General features: G+C 46.0%; 1 protein-coding gene across 6 annotated transcripts in view; it reads left to right on the forward strand.

The window, feature by feature from the left end:
- The window catches only part of LOC135915949 (uncharacterized), a 36160-nt gene extending 24663 nt beyond the window's left edge, over positions 1 to 11497 (forward strand). For 2 of the 6 annotated variants that reach the window (XM_070533807.1, XM_070533806.1), the window contains exons 2-3: positions 6703 to 6820; positions 10896 to 11497. In XM_070533807.1, coding sequence (XP_070389908.1) covers positions 6749 to 6820; positions 10896 to 11288 — 465 coding nt within the window. In that variant the 5' untranslated portion in view covers positions 6703 to 6748 and the 3' untranslated portion in view covers positions 11289 to 11497. The other 4 variants (XM_070533809.1, XM_070533810.1, XM_070533811.1 and 1 more) reach the window with 4 other exon arrangements.
- Positions 11498 to 20669: the final 9172 nt, after the last annotated feature.

A 20669-nucleotide genomic window follows, 5' to 3' on the forward strand; every position in this document is an offset into this window, starting at 1 on the left:
TGCGGGGATTGACATACAGCAGCTGCCTGGACTTGACTTTTGTTTCAAGATGCCTCAGTGCCAGTGTGAAATGGTTCACGGACATCGAATCGCATGGCAGTGACCACGTTCCAACGTATGTTAAAATCGACGGCATACGCAAGTCACACTCTACTACAGTTCTTAGTCACATCGACTGGCCTAAATACACGTCGCTCATGGAGAAGAATTGCAAAGAGATCCGGGACTGTCTCCATGGCAACATCAAGAAGCTAATTAACGCCTAGGCCTATTCCTAAATTTTCTGAATTCGAAGCAGAATTGGAGCGGCTTCGAGCAATCCGCCGTCGCGCGGAAAGAAGGTACAGGCGCACCAAGTCCATCTACGACCTAAGGGAGGCGAGACGCATACAGAAGAAGATCCAGCGTCGGATCAACTCCCTGCAGTCTCTAAGATGGAAAACCTTCTGTGATACCCTTGATCCGCATAAACCCCTGTCACATATATGGAGAACAGTGCGTGGTCTTCGAACATCACCGCAACAACGCCACCCTTTCAAATGCCTGGCTCTCTACCAAGGTCGCAGAGAGATCGACGTAGCGGACGACTTCTGTTTCAAGGTCGCTCGTCTACCGCCATCGTTCGGTACACGTGATCTCCGTGATGTTCCAATCTCGCGGGATTCTCGTATGGACAATCTGTTTTCCATCGAGGAGTTACAGGCGGCGTTGGCAGCGTGCAGACGTTCCTCATCGCCTGGGCCTGACGGGGTGACATACGCAGCTCTTGGAAACCTCGGTCACACAGCCCGGCATGCACTTCTAGACGTGTACAATAATTCATGGCGTGAAGGAGAAGTTCCAGCTGCATGGAAGTCCAGCCGCCTTGTGCCTTTGCTCAAGCCAGGTAAATCACCCCTAGACGTGGCGTCTTATCGTCCCATTGCTCTGGCCAGTTGTCTAGGAAAGGTGATGGAGAGGATGGTGCTAACGCGTCTAGAGTGGTATCTAGAACATTACAAGTTATATCCTGACGCTATGGCAGGCTTTCGACGCGGACGCTCTTCTATAGACAACGTCATAAATCTTGTCTCGTCTGTTCAGCCCGAAAAAAGCCTCAGGAGACTGTCAGCGGCGATGTTCCTGGATGTTAAAGGCGCATATGACAACGTAACCCATCAAGCCATCCTGGACGCCTTGGGTGATGTCGGCCTAGGCGGCCTTGTTTTTCGGTGGATATCCAGCTTCTTGAAGGACAGGTCATTCTTTGTGCAAACAGAGGACGCTGCGTCATCACAACGCAACACCTACCGAGGCGTACCACAAGGCGGAGTCTTGAGCCCCACTCTATTTAACCTGGTGCTCATCGACCTGGTTCATACCCTTCCGGAATCCGTCCATGTGTCGATCTATGCAGACGATATATGCATTTGGTCATCAGGAGCGACGCGTCCTCAGGTGAGCGCCAGACTTCAAAAAGCGGCCACACTAACATCAGGTTATCTTCGAGCACGAGGTCTAGAGCTGTCCTGCGAGAAGTGCTCTATAGTCGCTTTCACGCGTAAAGCAATGAAACCATACGTTATCAGAATTAATGGACAGCCAATTGCCTACGAGAAGACGCACCGCTTTCTACGAGTGATAACGGACCGAGACCTTTCCTGGAGTCCTCATATCTCCTACCTAAAATAAAAATTAGTCATGATAACCCACGTGCTCAGATTTCTTGCGGGATTTCTTGCGCTATAGCTTACCTGTACTGGGTGGGACCGGCAAGACCAACCTCCGTGCCCTCCAATCTGTACAAGCTCAAGCTCTGCGAATTTGCCTTGGTCTTCCCAGATGTGCGTCCATGGCAGCAACAATAGCCATCGCGCATGACCACCCCATCAACACGTATCTTCAAGTCGACACTTTAAGGATGCATATCAGGCACTTCGCCCGACTTCCATCGCATCATCTCGCCTCCCTTCCTGCCGCTCGATCTCGTTCAGCGTTTAGCAAGATTATTGCTGCCAACCATGGAATTTTACCATCAAACTTCACGCCTGCAGCACGACCATCTCAACCGCTGTGGTGCCCCCATCCACTCCAGGCTCTTCTTGTTATTCCTGTTCTCAAAAGGAAAACAGAAATGTCAACTTTTGCCCTCAGACAAACCGTGCTTTTAGTGCTACATGAACAGCACAGAGGACGCATCCGTGTTTACACAGACGGTTCTGTATCCTCTAACAGTTCAGCTGGAGCAGTGGTGATTCCCACAGAGTGCGTCACCCTCAAGTTCAAGACATCTCACATTACATCATCGACGGCTGCAGAACTCGCAGCTATCCGTGCTCCTCTGGAGTTCATTGCTCAGAAATCATCACATTCATGGTCCATCTTATGTGACTCAAAGGCAGCTCTTCAGTGTCTGATGTCCCCTTTCAACCATGGACCAAATGAGCAACTAGTCGCAGGCATCCGACTACTCCACCATCACGCAATCAACAAGGGATACAACATCATCTACCAGTGGATACCGGGTCACTGTGGACTTTCAGGAAATGACAGTGCGGATGACGCTGCCCGGTCGGCTCATGATGGCGCCCAGATTATACCCATACCGCTGTCAAGAACAGATGCAGCCACAAGTCTTCGCTCCCTCGCCCGTGAGCTTACACAGAATCTGTGGAACACCAGTGAATTCACGAACGCACGTCTCCACAAATTGGATCCACGTCTGCAACTCCGCCTACTACCAGGGTTGCCACGAGCGGAAGCAACACTTCTGTGCCGCCTGTGGCTCGGCGTGGCATTCACGAACTCATATTCATTCCGCATTGGAATGGCCGACAGCCCTACTTGTGACACCTGCGGCTGCGAGGAGACGATTGACCACCTCCTTTGTGACTGTCCCCGTTATGCCGTGCGAAGAACAGTGCTCGTGACCGCTCTCGCAAAACTGGACAATCGCCCCTTTACAGAGGAAAAAGCTCTAGGACATTGGTCCAGACGGGCTTCGGCATTCAAGGCCTTAAGGGCTTTGTTGAAGTTCTTAAGGACATGTGAATTGTGCGACCGCCTTTGAACGTTGTAGAGCGTAGTTTCGCGTTACTGTGTGAATTTTTTTCTTTTTATTTTTTTTCTTTTCTTCTTCTTTCTCCTTTTATTCCCTTTACCCCTTTCCCCAGCACAGGGTAGCCAGCCGGTACTTACACTGGCTAACCTCCCTGTCTTTCCTCTCCTTTGCCTCCTCCTCCTCCTCTAGCCCTTGAGCAGGATTGTTCAGAAAGGCGGACATTATTTGAAGGACAAATTGAAACATATGTTAAACAAAAATGAACAAAAGACCAATAATTATCTTTTGCATAGTTACATTACGGCACGTGTTGCAATTTACTAATTGTACCCGTTGACATAGCAAGGCGCATCCACTTGGTATAGATTTTCAAGCCAGTTCCACCCACACCGCCACATGCCGAGCATCAACATGCCTCTGAATAGTGATGTCAATCATTCCACTCAATACAGAGAAGCCAATGCGGCGTAAAAAAACAGCCTTACTGGGCTTACCGCTTGCTTCAGCTATTATACCATCGGTATCGGCGCAGGCACTTTCCCACTGTGGCAGCAGTAGCACACGCTTACCAAGCACTTTCGTCAGCTTCGGCCGGAGCAGCGCTCTCACTTTAGCGTCTGCACTGGAGCAGTATATACGCTCACCCACGTCGCCGCGCGATACCGTATCTCCACCAGCTCTGAACTTCATGGGGTGCCGCCCACAGGGGCTGCACGATTCTCAAAGCTGCTAACTCTATGCGTTGCGAACGGACGATTCGCAATGAAATCGCGAAAGCTGCTAACTCCATGCGTTGCGAACGGATCGTTATCGTATACAACAGTTATTGCATTTTGGCCGCTACGTGGCAGCCGCTTGAAAACCCACCGCCTCTCTACCCACCATTATCATCTTTGGAGTAAACCTCCGCTGTAAAAGCGTTCACAATGCAATGGTAAAACCCGTTTTGGTTGCGTCATGCTGCGCAGCTATCGCTTTAAAATCGACCGTTCTTTAATTTTTCGGTGCCAACATCCGGCATATCCATTCACCTTCACATTGCAGCGGGAGCCGCCATCGACTTTCGACACCCTTCAGAGAAGAAACAGCATAGCCATCCCTCATAGGATACTCAACGCGACAGCTATCGCTTTAAAGATTAATGAAGGTTGTGGCACTAATTCGCATTAATAATCAATTTCTTTAGCGTAAACGGTAATCGCAAGTTATGCCACGTCAAATCGGCTCGTTAACTCCCACCGTTCTTTAACCAAATCAGATAAACCCGTAAGCGTGAGAAACAACACCGACCACCACGAGACGCTGGGTAAGAGACAAATAGAGCTATTCACATTGAAAGTGTTGGATTCCGAATTAAGCACTGACATGAAATAAACAAAGCATGCGGGATAAAGGAAAACTTAAGCGATAGAAATGATACGGCGTGCGCTCCCCGCCACGTCCGAGTAGCACCCCCACCGCCTGCACTCTCACTGCTTGACGCTCCTGCTTCGTCACGGCGAACTGCGAGTTCTTCCCCCTCGCCAGAAACCGGCGCGGTTTCTGCGCGCACATGGAGTGCCTTCTTCTTTTCACCTTATCCACAATGATTAGCAACATCCGCGTGTTGTTATTAATAGGATCTTCACCGCCAGGCCTGAAATGAAGTGGCAGGCCTTTGCTGGCAACCATACGCTTGGCTCACTTGTGCGTAGTGTAAACAGATGCACTAACGAGGGTGAGTTTGCAGTGGCACTTGATTTTGCTTATGCAAACGATGAGTCTTGCCACCCAAATTATTTCAAATGTGAGCCTATTCATTCCAAGCACGAGTGATTTTAATCCATGCAGGACGTCCTTCAAGAGCTATTGAATTCTGAGGCAAGGAAGATTTTGTGAAAGTGTTAGGAGTTCAATGGAGAATACTGAAGTAAACATAATCAGTAGTGATCGCCAGTATTTCGACCCTGCAATGTGTGCTATATATTTCAGAAAAAAATGAGTTTAATGAAATTGAATAATAGAAATGACGATGAATAAATAAAAGACTACCTGTTTAATACTAAGCAAAGGGAGTCGCCATCAGCAGTGACTAATCCCTATCAGCTCTTAGTTATAACATTTTGATGAAGTTTCTTATGAAGTTTAATTTCGAATGCATGACCCTATGCACTTAAGCGTATGAGTACTTTGACCAGAACGTATCACTAGTGATCGCTATTGACTCGGCATCTTCAATTAACAATGGTAAGCAAAATACTGATCAACTCACTTTTTGTTGGATACTAATGACCACTTGCACGAATCAAGGTTACCACAGTTATACTTAATAAGGTGACTTGAGATCACTTGTGACTCGGCGCTGCCATCTTCTAGTGAACATATCGGAATCAACGTTTTCATGACTTTTTATCTGACATCCATTACGCTCAAGGTATATAACATACGAGAACATCATAATGAGCCTATCACTATTGATCAATAATAGGCGGCCGTGATCGGTCAGCAGGCGTACGCAAAGAAATAGGGATTTAATAACCATTGGATTGATATCAATGACGACTTATATGAATGAAGGCTACCACTGTCATACTAAACAAAGTAACTTGTGATCACAAGTAACTCAGTCCTACCACTCCCTGAAATCATAAATGAGTCACTGCATGAATGACTCTTCATTTGTTATCTGTGCATTACGCAGTGATGCATGAAAGTTAGACTTGGCGTTGTCACATAGCAAGGATTTTTTAAAATTCTCATTTAATTACAGTGCGAGTGAGACCAAGGATGACGTGCGCGAATCGAAATTGCCATTGTACCAGTTGAATAAAAGACTGAATATAACTATTAGCTTCATCATGCCAGTTCCCAGGCGGTCTTATGGTTGAATCACTGATTTGATGACATTTCATTTCATATCTATGACATTACAGGTGTGTAAAACCGAGAGAACTTAGCATAGCATGCTAGTAACTAGGGATAACTAATAAATACAGTTCTACTACTGAGTGTATTGTGTACTTACTCATATTACTTACTGATTCTTTTTCATGAATTAAGTTGGAACATAATGTTTATTGTTCTAAACATCAAATAAAGCATTGTACCATGTGCCGAAACATGACAAAATATGGCACGCACAGCCGAGCTTAATGCTTGTACATCGCTCTACAAGAGATTGCGACTGTTGGTTCTCGCAGAATCTGACTGCGTGATCTTTCCTGAAACGTCAGGGCGCCAATGTGCATAAAAGCTGCACATCGCCGTCGAGTTATAAGGCCAGCGACGAATTCTTTCCCTTCAATACAACGATCTTCAATCTTTTGTCTCTGCAGTGCTGCTTCACCAGATAGTAGCTAAATAAATGCGCCCCAGCAAAAAGAGTGAACCACCAGAACAAAACCAAACTGGAACGACATTTCTTACTTAGGAGAGCCACAAAGTATATGCTATGAGCGTGCAATTAGTGGATGAGGCCTCGCTGCGCTGCAATCAGCATTTTAAAAATCACACCATGCCATTTAAATTGGTCTACAAAAGTGTCCCAGAAAAAAATCGAGCTGCAGAATTAAACTAGATGTGAACTATAGCGTGAGGCCTTTGTTAGAATTGAGTGCCTAAAGTGAAATTTGTGAAAAACGAGTGATCACTCAGCAATAACGTTTTTTTAATGCTTTCCATAGATTGACGCTGACCGCATCACCCTAGCCGGCTGCGCCCCAGAAGTCGATGTCCCGGATTCCTGAACTTGCAAGCCCGAATCTTTCAGTACAGTGCACTTTCAGTGCATGGTCTTTCACTGTGAGCATTTTGAGGTGCATGGCCGTTTCAATACTAAACTATCATCTGGCTACAGAAGTTTTGCTGTGCCCACTGTGTGTGCGTGCGCGCGGGGGCGCGTCTGCGTGTGTGTGTGTGTCGGTGCGTTGCACTAATTTCATTCATTAACTTACTCGATCTCGTGTGAGAGGTGACGGTACCAACTTCAGCTGGTTACGGTAATATATTTTTGCTGGCAATTCCAATATATTTGCTGCATGAATGTTATGTCTTCCTAACGGTAAGCAGCAGCACTTCTTTCTTCGGGTTAACGACAGTCACAGGAATCATTATTATCATAAAAGATCGCCATTTCAATCAATTTTCGACCTTCAGTGGTGGCGCCGCGGCTATGGTGTTTCGCATTTCGATGGGCACGGAAAGCAAAAACACTTGAGTACTTAGATCAAGGTGCACTTTAAAGAAGTCTCTGTAGTCAAAATTAACTTTGAGCCCTCGACTACGTAACCTTTCGTATAGCGCGTGCGTTGCTTTGGAACAATAAACCCGAGATCTTTATTTGGCTTGAACTTTCAGCGGCCCTCGAATGCTCATAGACGGCACGGTTAACAAAGTTGTTTAATATCGTAAGGGACGGTGAGCACGACGCGGGCACAAGTCGGATGAATTCGACGCGGCCTAATAACGGGTTCGCAGAAGCAGAGAAACAGAGCAGATCGCGTCTGTTTACGTCCCTTTTCATATCCTATCCTAGATGTCGACAGATAAAGATTAAAAATAGAATAGCCCTAGTTTCACCCGGAAGGCGAAGCATCGATTGCGAGAGCAAATTAGTGGACAGCTGTACGAAGTAAGGATAGTAAGTTTGTTGGCAGCATAAACTTGCACAAATGCGCATGCTAACTAAGTTTGCAAGCGTGGCGTCACGTGCGCATGCGCAAGCATGAACGCATCTCACTCGATGACCACGGATACTTGCTCTCAAAACGCTGGAAGGAGGAAGCGTGGCAGCGGCAGCTAGCACATCGACCGTCGGGCTGCCTCACGCATCGATGCAAACCAAGCAGCGCAAACACAACGCACGGCGAACTCTGTGTCCGTCCAAATGTATTTCTACATACAGCGCCCGCCGGGACCACCTGGATTAAAACGCGCACCCTCTGCCTACCCTACCCCGGAGCCTTGCGCGCGACGGAAGATGGCGCCCTTCCTTCCCGCTTTCTTCCCTCGTGTGCACGGAATTGAGCCGCTACCACGGGCTCACTCTGGCGTTCTTTCACTCGCACGTACAGCATACGGCATGGGGGACGATTTTATCGCCCTACGAATTTACACGGAACCTCACGGCGACGCCGACGGCAGAAATGCGCATGGAGTGTCCATGTAATTGCTATCGCAATAAATGAGTGGTCGAAATTGGCTGTCAAACATCATAGGTCCATTAGGGGCACATTAAAGATCCTCTGGTAATTAAAATTAACCCGGAGTCGCCCGCTACGGCTTCCCTCGTAATCGAATCCTGGTTTTGGCGCCTAAAACCACACAATCCAATTCAATTTTACAAGTTTGGTTTCGACTCGTCTGCGCAGAAAGCTATTGTTAATTTCCGATTTTATGCCGCTAGTGCGAAGAAACACCAGTGACTGAAAAATATGTGAAAAGCCAGAGATTAGGGCCACGTTCTGAGGGTGGGCCCGGGTGGGCATTCGGTTTCATACGCCAACAATCGGCTACTTGTAAGTCCGTGAGGCGCTGTCGTATGCTGGCCGACTGTGCACGGCGCTGAGAGTGACCCACGAGAATAACAATAGGGCGAAGGTTCTCGGATAAGCGTCTTTGTGAGTGAAAGGTATCTCGCATTTGAGGTTCTGACTTGACGTTCACTAGCCTGTTGAGTCGTTCTGATGCAGGAAGTGGTCTAACGGGGTTTCCACGCAGCGCGTGAGACTCATAATGACCGTAGACGGGCCACGAGCCTCTGGCTGCGTTATTTTTTGTTTGCTCACGCGTTCCCCCATTTCTCCTTCCCGTCCCCCACTTCCTCCAAGCAGTCGCGTCTTCTGTATAAAAGGCAGTGAATCCGGTCACAAGTCAGCACTGGTCTGCCTCTGAAGCCATGCAAGCATCGGTGAGTAGACAGCGAAGCTTACGTCTTAGAGATGGGTTTGCGTGATGGATGTGAAGTACGCGACAGCTGGAAACGCAAGCACAGCATAAACGCACGTGGCCTCTCTCAATATTTAGTCCGGATTCCAGCATAATGCTCTACAGAAATGCTGGGGCCAGCTGGTGTACCTTTGTATTTGGAGTTATCGAGCTCATTTGAATATCTGGCCGCGTTTAAGAAAATGACATAACCAGACGACGCGTGAAAGATTGAGTGTTGTTCAGCCTTTATAGCACTTCATATGTGTAGTTGCCAAATGTAGCGCCTTCAAATATAGTGCAATATAGTGGATTCGGTATCTTTCATAGGCGAACCCCATTTATATAGGTCAAAGCTTTCACCGGTGCGTTTGTGGCTGCTTAAGTTACGGCTCGCGCTCCGTGACCTCGTTGCCGTAAGCTGTCATTTCTTTTAGCCCCTTGCAATTGCTAGTTATCATACTGACCTCTCCAAAGTGTTATCCTTTGCCGGCGGCGCTTGCCTAAGCATCTGCGGTAAATGTAGTTGGTTCCTTAGGTCGTTTTTTTCTAGCAATCGTCATTGTTGTGGTCACTCCAGAGCAGATACGAAATCGAAAGAAGCCATGCAAAAAGCAGGAAAAGAAAATGTTGCCTATTATTAGATTAGAAGTTACCGACGGCGGATTAACGAGCTACGTGGAAGACGTTTTCGTTACCTCGTGGTGTGTGCAATAACGCTAATCCCTTGCATGCGATTTTGCAGTAGCTTGATATTGTACAACAAACGCCGACAACATTACGTTTCTATACTAAAAACTCATTTCCTGTAAATAGTGATACACCCTGTAAAACAGACCTGATGACTCTTCAATCAATTTTTCAAAACCCTTTTTAAGATATCTTTTCCAGTTTTTTTTTTCAATACGCACAGAAATGCTTGTGAAGCCCGCTACAACAAAAAGTCTCCCTCGGGGGTTCGCATGCATTGACTCCGCAAAGTAGGCAGCGAAATTGAGAGATAGGTACTCAGCATGCAAGACTATGGCAGCGAGAATTCTCTGTTTAACACAGAAGCTAGCAAAAGAAAATAAAAGGGGGGGGGGGGGCATCCTCAATAATATAGTTAGGGTGTGCTACTGCACTAACAGCGATCCATGAAAGCAACGCGCGTAGGACGATTGGAAACGAGGGAGAGTGTCAAATCAACAGAGCATGCCAGCTCTGACAACGTGGGCGCCGTATAACGACTTGGTGTAAGCGCGTTAGCTCAAATGCGTTATGTTAGATCAACAGATAGTGTTTCGTCATCAGAAACTTTCTAGGTAAAAGTAATCTTCTGCCGAGGGCTAAAAATTGAAGAATTCATTCCTGTCGCCGTGATTCCGGTAAAGCGCATAAATGTTTGCGCAAGCCGTAGTCTGCACTTGCTTCATGAAGTACGTGGGCACTCGCCGTGGTTGCTTATACAGTCGCTATGGTGTTGGGCTGCTAAGCACGAGGTCGCCGGATCGAATCCCGGCCACGGCGGCCCCATTTTGAAGGGGTGAAATGCGAGAACACTCATGTAGTTAGATTTAGGTGCACAATAAAGGGACCCCAGGTGGTCAAAATTTCCGGAGTCCCCCACTACGGCGTGCCTGACAACCAGATCGTGGTTTAGCCGCGTCAAACCCCATCATTTAACTAAGTAGAGGGACATGAAACTGATGCCGAACCGTTGGGGGCAAGGTTGGAGGCATATCAACTACTTGATAGTAACTGTATGCAAACCACAAAAAGAAAATACTACGAAGAAGCCTGTGGTGTTATTATAGTGCTGCCTGTAACGTTTTTCTTACTTCCTGCAGTGTTTTCAGGAAAGGGCGGGGTATAAGCGTTCGAGCAGCGGCATTTCAATCAACTTCGCCGCTTATCGTGGCTGGCAGACGTCGCACACAGCGTATACCATGATCTGGTACCTTCATTCCAGGTCCTCGTCCTCTTCGCCGTAGCAACGATCGCCTCTGCAGGTGTTCTGCATTACGGCGGCGATGATTATGGCGGAGGTGGTGGCGGCGGTTACGGCGGCGGAGGTGGCGGTTTCGGTGGTGGTGGTGGCGGCGGAGATGACATCAGCGTTGCATCCGTCTCGTACGTCAAGGAGCCCGTTGTGAGCGTAAAGTACGTCGCCAAGCCTGTGGTCAGTTACGTGGCCAAGCCGGTAGCCACCGTGTCGCATGCCCTGAAGCCCGTGGTGACGTACACGTCAATCTCCAGCGGCGGCGGTGGGTATGGAGGCGGCGGCGGAGGCGGATACGGTGGAGGTGGCGGCGGATACGATGGAGGTGGCGGCGGCCATGGTGGAGGATGGCCCTGGAAGTAAGGGTGGTATCCTTCATGCTGGCTCCGACAGCAGTGCATTTCCATCATGTGATCGCTTAATAATGAACTCAACAACAGCCTTCAAAAGCGACCACATCAAGACAGTGACAGTGTCGATTGGCGTCCTGTGCAGTAAGCTCCGATCTATACTAAGCGCAAAAACAGGGCTGGGGCCCTGATAAACACATGAAAATGCCAAAGAACTTGCAAATAAACGACTGGCTGTTGGCTAATTATTTGGTTTGTCATCATTGAACGTCGGATAATCATCTTGTAAATGTTCTTGGTAAGGAATCCGCCATACATCTTAGGCCAATTAGTGAGCTCACTTAAAACAAGGAAGCATCACACTAATGCTATGCACGTAAGGAGAACACGGGGTAGAAAAGAAAACGTTCTGTCATGGCAAATGCGTTTGAGAGCTCTTAGTTTGAAAGAAGGAATTACGTTTTTTTTTTCATACTCCAAAAACCCACATAAATTGAAAATAAGGTCCTTCAGGTGTAAGGTGTGAGGCAAATATGCTTCCTCGGGTGTGAGACATACTCCCGGTGTTTGAGGAACAATAAGGTACTCAGCCTTGGGCTTAAATGGGATGAGAATATTTGCACACCCAAGGTGTCTTCGTAATGAAGTAGGGTGGTTTTATGCACCATATTCAGAACACTGACGATGATATTATGACACTGAAAAATTTAATATTAAGGCATAAAAGCACAAACCCGCATGGCATGTCACTGACTGAAATCAACTATGGAGGAGCAACCAGAAATGATAAATGCGAAACGTGATCTTATATCTTAGGTGTGTCCTTCGTGCCATTTCCCTTCTGATACACCTTGCGGATAACTGTACTAAATGTAGTCGAACAAAGTGACGGTCCCTCAGACAACTTCTCGCCCTCGTTTAACACTTCTTTTAAACAGACTCTAATAAGTTCTGCGCATGTATGACCATAAAATCTGCTACAGAAACACGAATACGTAAACACTAATGACTGCTCTGTATATACAAAAACTGCACAAAGTTACAGGAACAAGAATGTGAACCGGACGAGCGAACTGGTTGTCTTTATTGTGGTGTCGTAGTAACTTACTAGAAACCCCCCTCCCTCCCAGTTGGATTAAATAAAAATAAAAATCGCAAGAATGTTACGGTTTTGTTTAAATTTAAAAAAATAAATACCTCATTCGTTTTGACGCCTTAATCTGTACTTTGCAACACTCCTTACTTTTCGTTAATTTCCTGTCACCGTCACCACCACCACAACCATCACCTCTGGTGGTGGTGGTGGTGAGTTGTAGCAACAGGCGGGCTTAGCCTGGCGATCACGGCCGGCAATTGCTCCGCCCGAGCGTCTCTTATAAAATCACTGTCGTTTTTCACCACATGTCGATCAGACCAGTCTCTCTTATGAATCCAATAAGGAGACGTGAAGTTTCTTTGCGGGCTCTAAGTGGTCCTTCGGGGAACACATGGGGTCGCAGGCACGTATGCGGAAGATCCCTTTGTTGCAGATCTTTCAGGATAGCATCCCTTTCATCTCGGAATTTCGGCAACGACCACAGAACGTGTTTTGTGAATTGAAGTAAAGTGAAGTGAGGGTGGCTCTTCACAGTCTTAATAGTAGATCGGCGGCTGGACCTGACGGAATCACTAATAAGATATTAAGAAATCTGGATGATGAATCAATTTCTTATCTAACTAAACATTTCAATGAATGTTGGAGAAAAGGGGCATACTCAGAGGAATGGAGGGTGGCCAATACTATCCTCATACCAAAGCCAGGAAAACAACTCACTCTGGACAACCTCCGTCCTATTCCCTTAACTTCATGTCTAGGCAAAGCTATGGAACATGTGATCCTAAATCGACTCACTAAATACGTTGAGCAGAACGACATCCTCCCATACAATTTGATCGTCTTTCATCCCAGGCTGTCAACTGAGGATGCTATGCTGCTGATCAAACACCAACTTATACAGGCCAGCCCAGCGCATACGAAAGCTCTTTTGGGATTGGATGTGGAAAAAGCTTTTGATCGTATAAAGCATAAGGCAATACTTGGCGTCCTCTCGGAGATGGGGTTAGGTAAGAGACTTTTTAACATGAATAAGGACTTCCTTAGAAATCAAACAGCGCAACTCATGCTGGTTGAGCTTAAATCAGAAGCTAAGAATTTGGGAAATAGAGGCACTCCACAAGGGGCTGTGATCTCACCCATGCTATTTAATTTAGCAATGTCCAAGGTTGCAAGAAATCTGGAGAAAATTCAGGGTATACATTATGTGGTATATGCCGACGACATAACCATATGGAGTAAGCCAAGGGAGCCAAGGGTAATGTAGGACAGACAGAGACCAGATTACAGGAAAGTTTGTATGTTGTAGAGAACACACTGAAAGACATGGGGTTGAAATGCTCGGCAGCCAAATGAGAACTCTTGGTCATTAAACATCGCAGAAAAGGTCGCAAATCAAGAGGTTACATTACGGAAGATGAGCCAAGAGTGTGCTTATACACTAATGAAGGATCCGCAGTCAGGCTTGTTGAAACAGTCAAGGTTCTTGGGTATCACATAGACGGAAACAATGCTAACTATAGAACAATACAACATATCTCGAATAAAACAGATGAAGTCATTAGGTTACTAAGGAGAATTACCAAGAGACACAGAGACTTAGGAGAAGACAGCGCTTTGAGGCTAATACACGCCTTTGCTCTCTGTCACTTCACTTACGTGGCTGGATTATTCAAATGGAAGCAGGCAGAACTTAACAAACTTGCTGTGATGCTCAGGAAGCTCGTTAAAGTAGCCCTAGGAATACCCAGTAACGCTGCAACTGACAAACTCATGAGTCTAGGGGTGCACAACACAATGGAAGAAATTGCGGAAGCCCAACAGCTAGCGCAACACGAATGATTGACAAAGTTACGAGCTGGTAGGAACCTATTACAGGCAATAGGTGCAGAACTGAATACATCAAGGAGCCCAATAGAGGCTGAAGTAGAATTAAAGACTGACGTTAGGAACAAGATCAGAACCAACCCTATCCCCAGAAACACGCATCCAGAATATAATGTCGAAAGGAAAAAGGCAAGAGGTAAAGCACTCTTGCAGGAAATAGAACAACAGAACCAATTGGCAGCTATAGTTTATGCAGCCTGGGTGAAAGGTAAAGAAGCATATACGGCCATTGTCTCAAATTATCAAGGGAAATTGCAAGATGCTATCACCATTTTTGCCAAGGACCCCATGGGGGCGGAACAAGTGGCAATTGCTCTAGCCATCAGGAGTAATAAGTGGGCCTGCATTTACAGTGATTCGAAATCCGCTATAAAGTGTTTTGATAAAGGCAACGTAGCTAGTGTAGCAGCTAAACTTTTTGAAAACATTGGGAATATGAGAACTGAAATCCGATGGTTTCCTGCGCATATGGAGAAAGTGGACGAGACTCAGATAAACTTCAATGAGGTTGCTCATGACTTGGCACGAGGACTTGCTAACCGTGACAGTCACAACCGAGCCGTTCACCATCAAGCCCGGGAATCTAGATATCATTTAATAACATACCATGACATTACCAAACACTACTATTTAGGACGCAGGCGATTCCCATTGCCACATTCAAAACTCAACAGGGCTCAGGCAGTCTCACTGTGCTTATTGCAAACAGGTACATATCCCACACCTTACACGAATAATAATATATATCTAGAGAGGGAGATCAAGATGGACTGCAATGATTGTAATGGCATCACTGGAATCATACATATGCTGGCGGGGTGTCCCGCGACTCGCCCCAACCTCGTTGAAGAATGGACACAGTGGGAGAAAAGGATTCAAAGCCCATTGTTTCAGGACCAACTAAGGGCCGTCCAGAGGGCCCATGATGTCGCTGAAAGGCTTGGCCTGACCGTGCCAACGTGGGAGCGGCCCGTCTTGGCTTAAGAAGCCGAGCCTCCGGACCTCATTACAATAAATGTTTTCTCACAAACACACACACAATTTCTAATGTCTCGTCGCATGTCGTACAGTACGGAGAATTGATGCGCCCTGTCTTAATTAAGCATGCCGGTGTACTAGCAGACCCTGTCCTTATTCGATGCAGAAATGAGGCTTCCTCTCGACCAAATCTCTTGGTTACGCATGGGATATGTTGTGGACGTCATCGTGACCCAAAGTAATTTCGAATGCCAGATTGCTTAACATGATTTCTCTTTGGGCCCTTGACTTTAGGAGAATGACAGAGCATTGCATATGCGAGAGCATCGGTTTTTTCTTTGCCAGCAATGCCAATGTGGCATTGCTGGCAAAGAAAAAAACTGAAACGTTACTATGGAGCCGTTGTTGCCGAGTTCTTTCACGAGAGCTAGTGATAGGCGTGGGAACTTCATAGATACTAGGCCATGGTGGGGTTGTTGTAACGCGGCCTTTCAGTCCGTAAGGAGGGCCAGATTTTGTGGAAGCAACGTCTTTAGTTTGCGCAGAGCAGCAGCTGTTGCCACGCCTTCCACGACTGTCGACGAAGCTATACAGTCCAGACGGCCAGACCATGCGAATCTCAGAGGGCGAATATAGAATGCAGCTGCGCAGCGATCTTCGTCTACTTTGACAGACACATCTGTGTGTACATAGAGGTGATTCGGGTAAGTCGTGTTCACATTTTTCAGAAGTAGTGACTTGGCCTCCCCAGCTGAAAAGCAGCTCTTTGACTGCAGTCGCGGTACACTTAAGTTTCATTTTATACCCTCGAATGCCTAGGGTGGGTCCACTTTTTCCCTGTGTCTTGAGCAGCGTAATCCTAAGACTCGAAGCGTGTTCAGTGCTGCATAAAAATGTGAGCGTGGTATGTTACCTGCACATAATAAGAATGCATTGCCGGGTGACGACTCACTCAGAAGTAGTAGTTGGTTCCTGAGAGTCTGGGAAGTCTGAAGTCGCACAGCTCGTGAGTCAGCTTCGCAGAACACTTTTTTTGTTCCGTGTCAGCCTTTTAATACACAGAAATAGCCGAAGACCTTTTCTGTGTATTCTTTTTAAGCGTTCGTATTGGCTATCATTATTTGGAAACACGAGACCGCGCCTCCATGATCGCTGGAATTGGCCAGTCAGTGGAACGAATGATAAGAAATGAATATAGTGGTATGACAATAATAATAACAATAAAAAACATGGTCCCTATGGCCATTCTGTGCTGGACCTTTTCTGTTTCTTGTCCCTGTATCTGTAACATACAGGGACAAGAAATCTATTGAAACCTATTGGCTCAGTTTTTTATCTTAGCACCTCTAAGCAGCATCAAAATATCATCATTACAGTAAGATGCGAAAACCTCTCGACTGCAATTACTTCGACGCCCTTAATACAAAGTAACCACTCTCATATGTTGCTTTGAGTGATAATTATTGTCACAGTAACGAAGAAATGCCCATTTACATTAAAAAAACAAATAATAAAATGACACTGCGCAAGAGTCAAATAATGTGCTTATAACGGGGAATCGCGCGGGTAGCGGATACTCGCGCTATGAGCTTGAGCAGCTCGGGCGATGGCATTTCAGCTGGATCGCAGCTTCGACTTCGTTGCAGCTGCCCCAGAGGAAAGAGGAAGAATGAGATGAAAGTTATCAAGGAAACGACAGAGAGTTCGGTTTGAGGTTGACTCACCTAGTCTGCTACTCTGCACCGGCTAAACGAGAGAAAAATAAAAAGGGTAATGAAAGGTTACAATGAGGCCAAACGGCGCTAACAAATAGAAGGACCAATCACAACCGCGGTTCGAGACCTGTGCTTTGCAGCAACGTAAGCAATGCACAGATGGCGCTGTGCACTTAGAGTAGCCAAGATCCCATTGTAGTACGTAGTCAGCCAACGGCTCATTACCAAGTTCTACAAAAAAATATAAGATCTTTAATGTGAGAAGGGCAGAGAGGTAGGCCGGGCGAGCATTGTCCCTTGCATGCTACTATAGGTTGGAGTAAGGAAAAGAAGGGAGAGTGCGGATGACGATGATAGTGTACACAGTGCACTATGGGCATGTGTTCTTGGATACACGTTCTACGCGCAGTAAGTCACAATGCGCCCGCGCCCGTCATGATTGGTTCTAGAGCCTGGAGGTGATACCACTGTGCGTAAAAATTGGCAAGAGCATTCCTGTAGCTCGCAGTGTACTTTCAGTTCTGTTCCATGGCCTCAAGATATTCCGCTCCGAAAGAGGTATGTCATTTAAACCAGACTATGTGTAGTAGGAAAGAACGTCGGGTAATCGCAGTCGTAATCAGGGCAGTCGCGGAGGATGTGCAAGATCGTCTCTGCAGCACCACGTCACCCGGCTGTTGGGGCCACTTTCGCGGCCTATCTCATGAAGATACTGATGGATAAACGTCACCCAGAGCCTTAGTCTACATTCACCAAAGTTGTATCACTTCGCTTTGCTTTTGGGTAGAATACTGAATCGTAACTCTAGGTAAAGCGTGAAAAGAAAGTCTTGGCGATAGTTGGGGATTAGTCCAGTGCAGACGGGGGCGTACTGCACAGGAGGGAAGTACCACGACGTCATGTCGGGAATTGGCGATGATTACAAAGCCGGCCACGGTAGCGCCCATTTTGCTTCCATATGTGCTGACTCAGTGTGCGACAATGGTTGATTATCCACTGGAGCACTATGAAGGGGCCCTTCTCATGTGCTGCATACAACAGCGCTATGTCTTGGATGAGTGGTTCGTTCCCTCTTCTCTTCAATAAGTATCTGATTGCTTGCGGAGCTGTCCTATAATCTGAAAATATTCTCCGTTTGTTTGTATGTTTGTTTGTATGTTTGTATATACGTCAATGCATATTAGTCATAGCGCTTCACGGATAACCGTTTTCTCCGTTGACTTGGAGATTCTCAAGTGGCTCTACAATTTCACCATTGAAAATTTTGCGTTTCAAACAGTACTTTAAAAGTTAATTTTGCATTGATAAATAATTACCTAGGCTCACTGTAAAAAAAAAGATCATTAAGTTGCTTAAGAGGACAGCACGATGCCAAGTAGAGTATGTTGCTTGGCGAGTTGGCTCACGTCTTGGGGGTACCTATTAGCGTGACGTGGAAACAAAGTAAACTTCAACTGTGTATTCGTAGTGCAAGGTCAGAAGAACGCGACTGCTGAACACATGTGCAAGGGCAGTATTCTTGTTACTTCGCATTACGAATAAACAGGTGAAGTTAAGCGCTCGTTCTGCTCTTTCCTACTCCCTCCAACTATGTGTTTGTTTCCACGTCACCCTAATAAGTACAGCTTGGAACAATACTAAGTTTGCATTATCGTAACCCGCAGATGGATTTGTTAAACCTTGGCCCCAGCTAGCTGGTACCCCTTGTATATCGCAGGATTTGGGCAAAACTGCCAAGTTTTTCATTCAGTACTGTCATGTGCTTTGTAGAGGAAAGATGGCGATCCATAGTTAAGGCAAGGAACTTGCGGCAGCTGATTACAGGTATATAGTGTCCCCCTCCCTATCGATCGTCACAGGATATAAAATCAAGTTTTAACAAAGTAGCAACCAACGCATGCCGCTAGCGCGAGTTTTAGAGGCAAGCACAAAGAACCAGGTGCGCTATTTTCATATCACGACTATCTCATTTGGGATAGTGGGCACGATTAAGAATTGTGCGTCCATTGTTTTGTAAACTTGAACCTTAATCGTAGTTTGTGAGCAAGGTATGCACGACTCGGTTAGGTGCCTGTAGAGGCGGTCGTTGAAGTGACGTAGTATGGTGAATCCTACAATTGTGGCTATGGCAATTGGGCAGTTTTGAACTGCACATTGTGGCACTTTAACGCGATAGCATTAAGGACCTCGTGTCGCAGAAAATTCGGCGTCGGCATCAGGCGTCCCCCATCCAGTGTCAGACGTCGTTTCGACAAAAATAAGTTCCAACCACGCTTACTAAAACCACGCAGGCCCTCCTAGTGGCGCTAGGAAATTACTGAACTAATTGAATTTCACACGGTAAAATACGCAGAAAAATTGTAAAGTGCGACTTAAACACAACCTATAGACATAATATCTTCGGATTGTAATTCAAATATAGGCGAAAACATAGTTCTGTTACGCGAGAACTCAAAACCTAAAGCCCTTTTAACGCGATAGCGTTTTTCAGCTGCCGTTCGAGATCTGTGTTAGTATAGGAGCGGCGCGGCCCCCTTGCTTCCTTCTGCACCATCAAAAAATGAGCACTTAACCCAAGGAATTCCGGACATCGCCTTTAGTTCCGAGATTTTACACCGCATGGTATACGGACCTTCAATATTCAAAATTTTTCGATGACACAGGCAGTGACTGGACGAAAACAGTATACACATAATAAAAATTTAAAAAAAAAACAGTACGACGTCAACATATTTCTAAAGAAAACGATTAACAGCGCTGATTAACGGGACGCTACTGAGACAGATGAATACATGTCGAGCAATTGTTTCTCGTTGCGTCTGTATTTGTTTAGCAGTCATACAGCCTGGGGTATCCACAGCATAATAAAGGTTTGGCTAATGTCACTTACCACGTCGAATCAGCCCCAAAGAGTTCAACCAGCTTGAAAGGAGAGTTTTAGACTTTTCGCCTATTCAATAAAATGCATACTGAACCATTACAAGCTGTATGCATTGGCAATTGCAGAATAAACTGTTAAAGTGGTGCGGCTAATTCCATCTGATCTTATTGCCTGAGAGTGTAGGCTACGTGAAATCGAAATAAATGGTTATTCAATTAGCTAAGACACGCCGTTCATCACTCTGTACTTATCCCTATTTGAAGGAGTCAAAGAGACACCTATGTTAATGTCCGAAACAGTAAGGACGTAAAAATGCCTAGCGCTTCTCGGGTATAATTTCAGATATACAACAAAGCTGTTCAATCAGCTTGAAAGGACAGTTTTAGACTTGTCGCCTATTCAATAAAATGCATACTGAACCATTACAAGCTGTATGCATTGGCAATTGCAGAATAAACTGTTAAAGTGGTGCGGCTAATTTCATCTGATCTTATGGCCTGAGTGTGTAGGCTACGTGAAATCGAAATAAATGGTTATTCAATTAGCTAAGACACGCCGTTCATCACTCTGTACTTATCCCTATTTGAAGGAGTCAAATAGCCACCTATGTTAATGTCCGAAACAGTAAGGACGTAAAAATGCCTAGCGCTGCTCGGGTAAAATTTCAGATATACAACAAAGCTGATTTTCTTTCTCACTTCCATTATGCTTTCTTTTCTGTATATGTTAATGTCCGAAACAGTAAGGACGTAAAAATGCCTAGCGCTGCTCGGGTAAAATTTCAGATATACAACAAAGCTGATTTTCTTTCTCACTTCCATTATGCTTTCTTTTCTGTAT

Source organism: Dermacentor albipictus, chromosome 2, assembly GCF_038994185.2.
Source record: "Dermacentor albipictus isolate Rhodes 1998 colony chromosome 2, USDA_Dalb.pri_finalv2, whole genome shotgun sequence".
NCBI lineage: Eukaryota > Metazoa > Arthropoda > Arachnida > Ixodida > Ixodidae > Dermacentor > Dermacentor albipictus.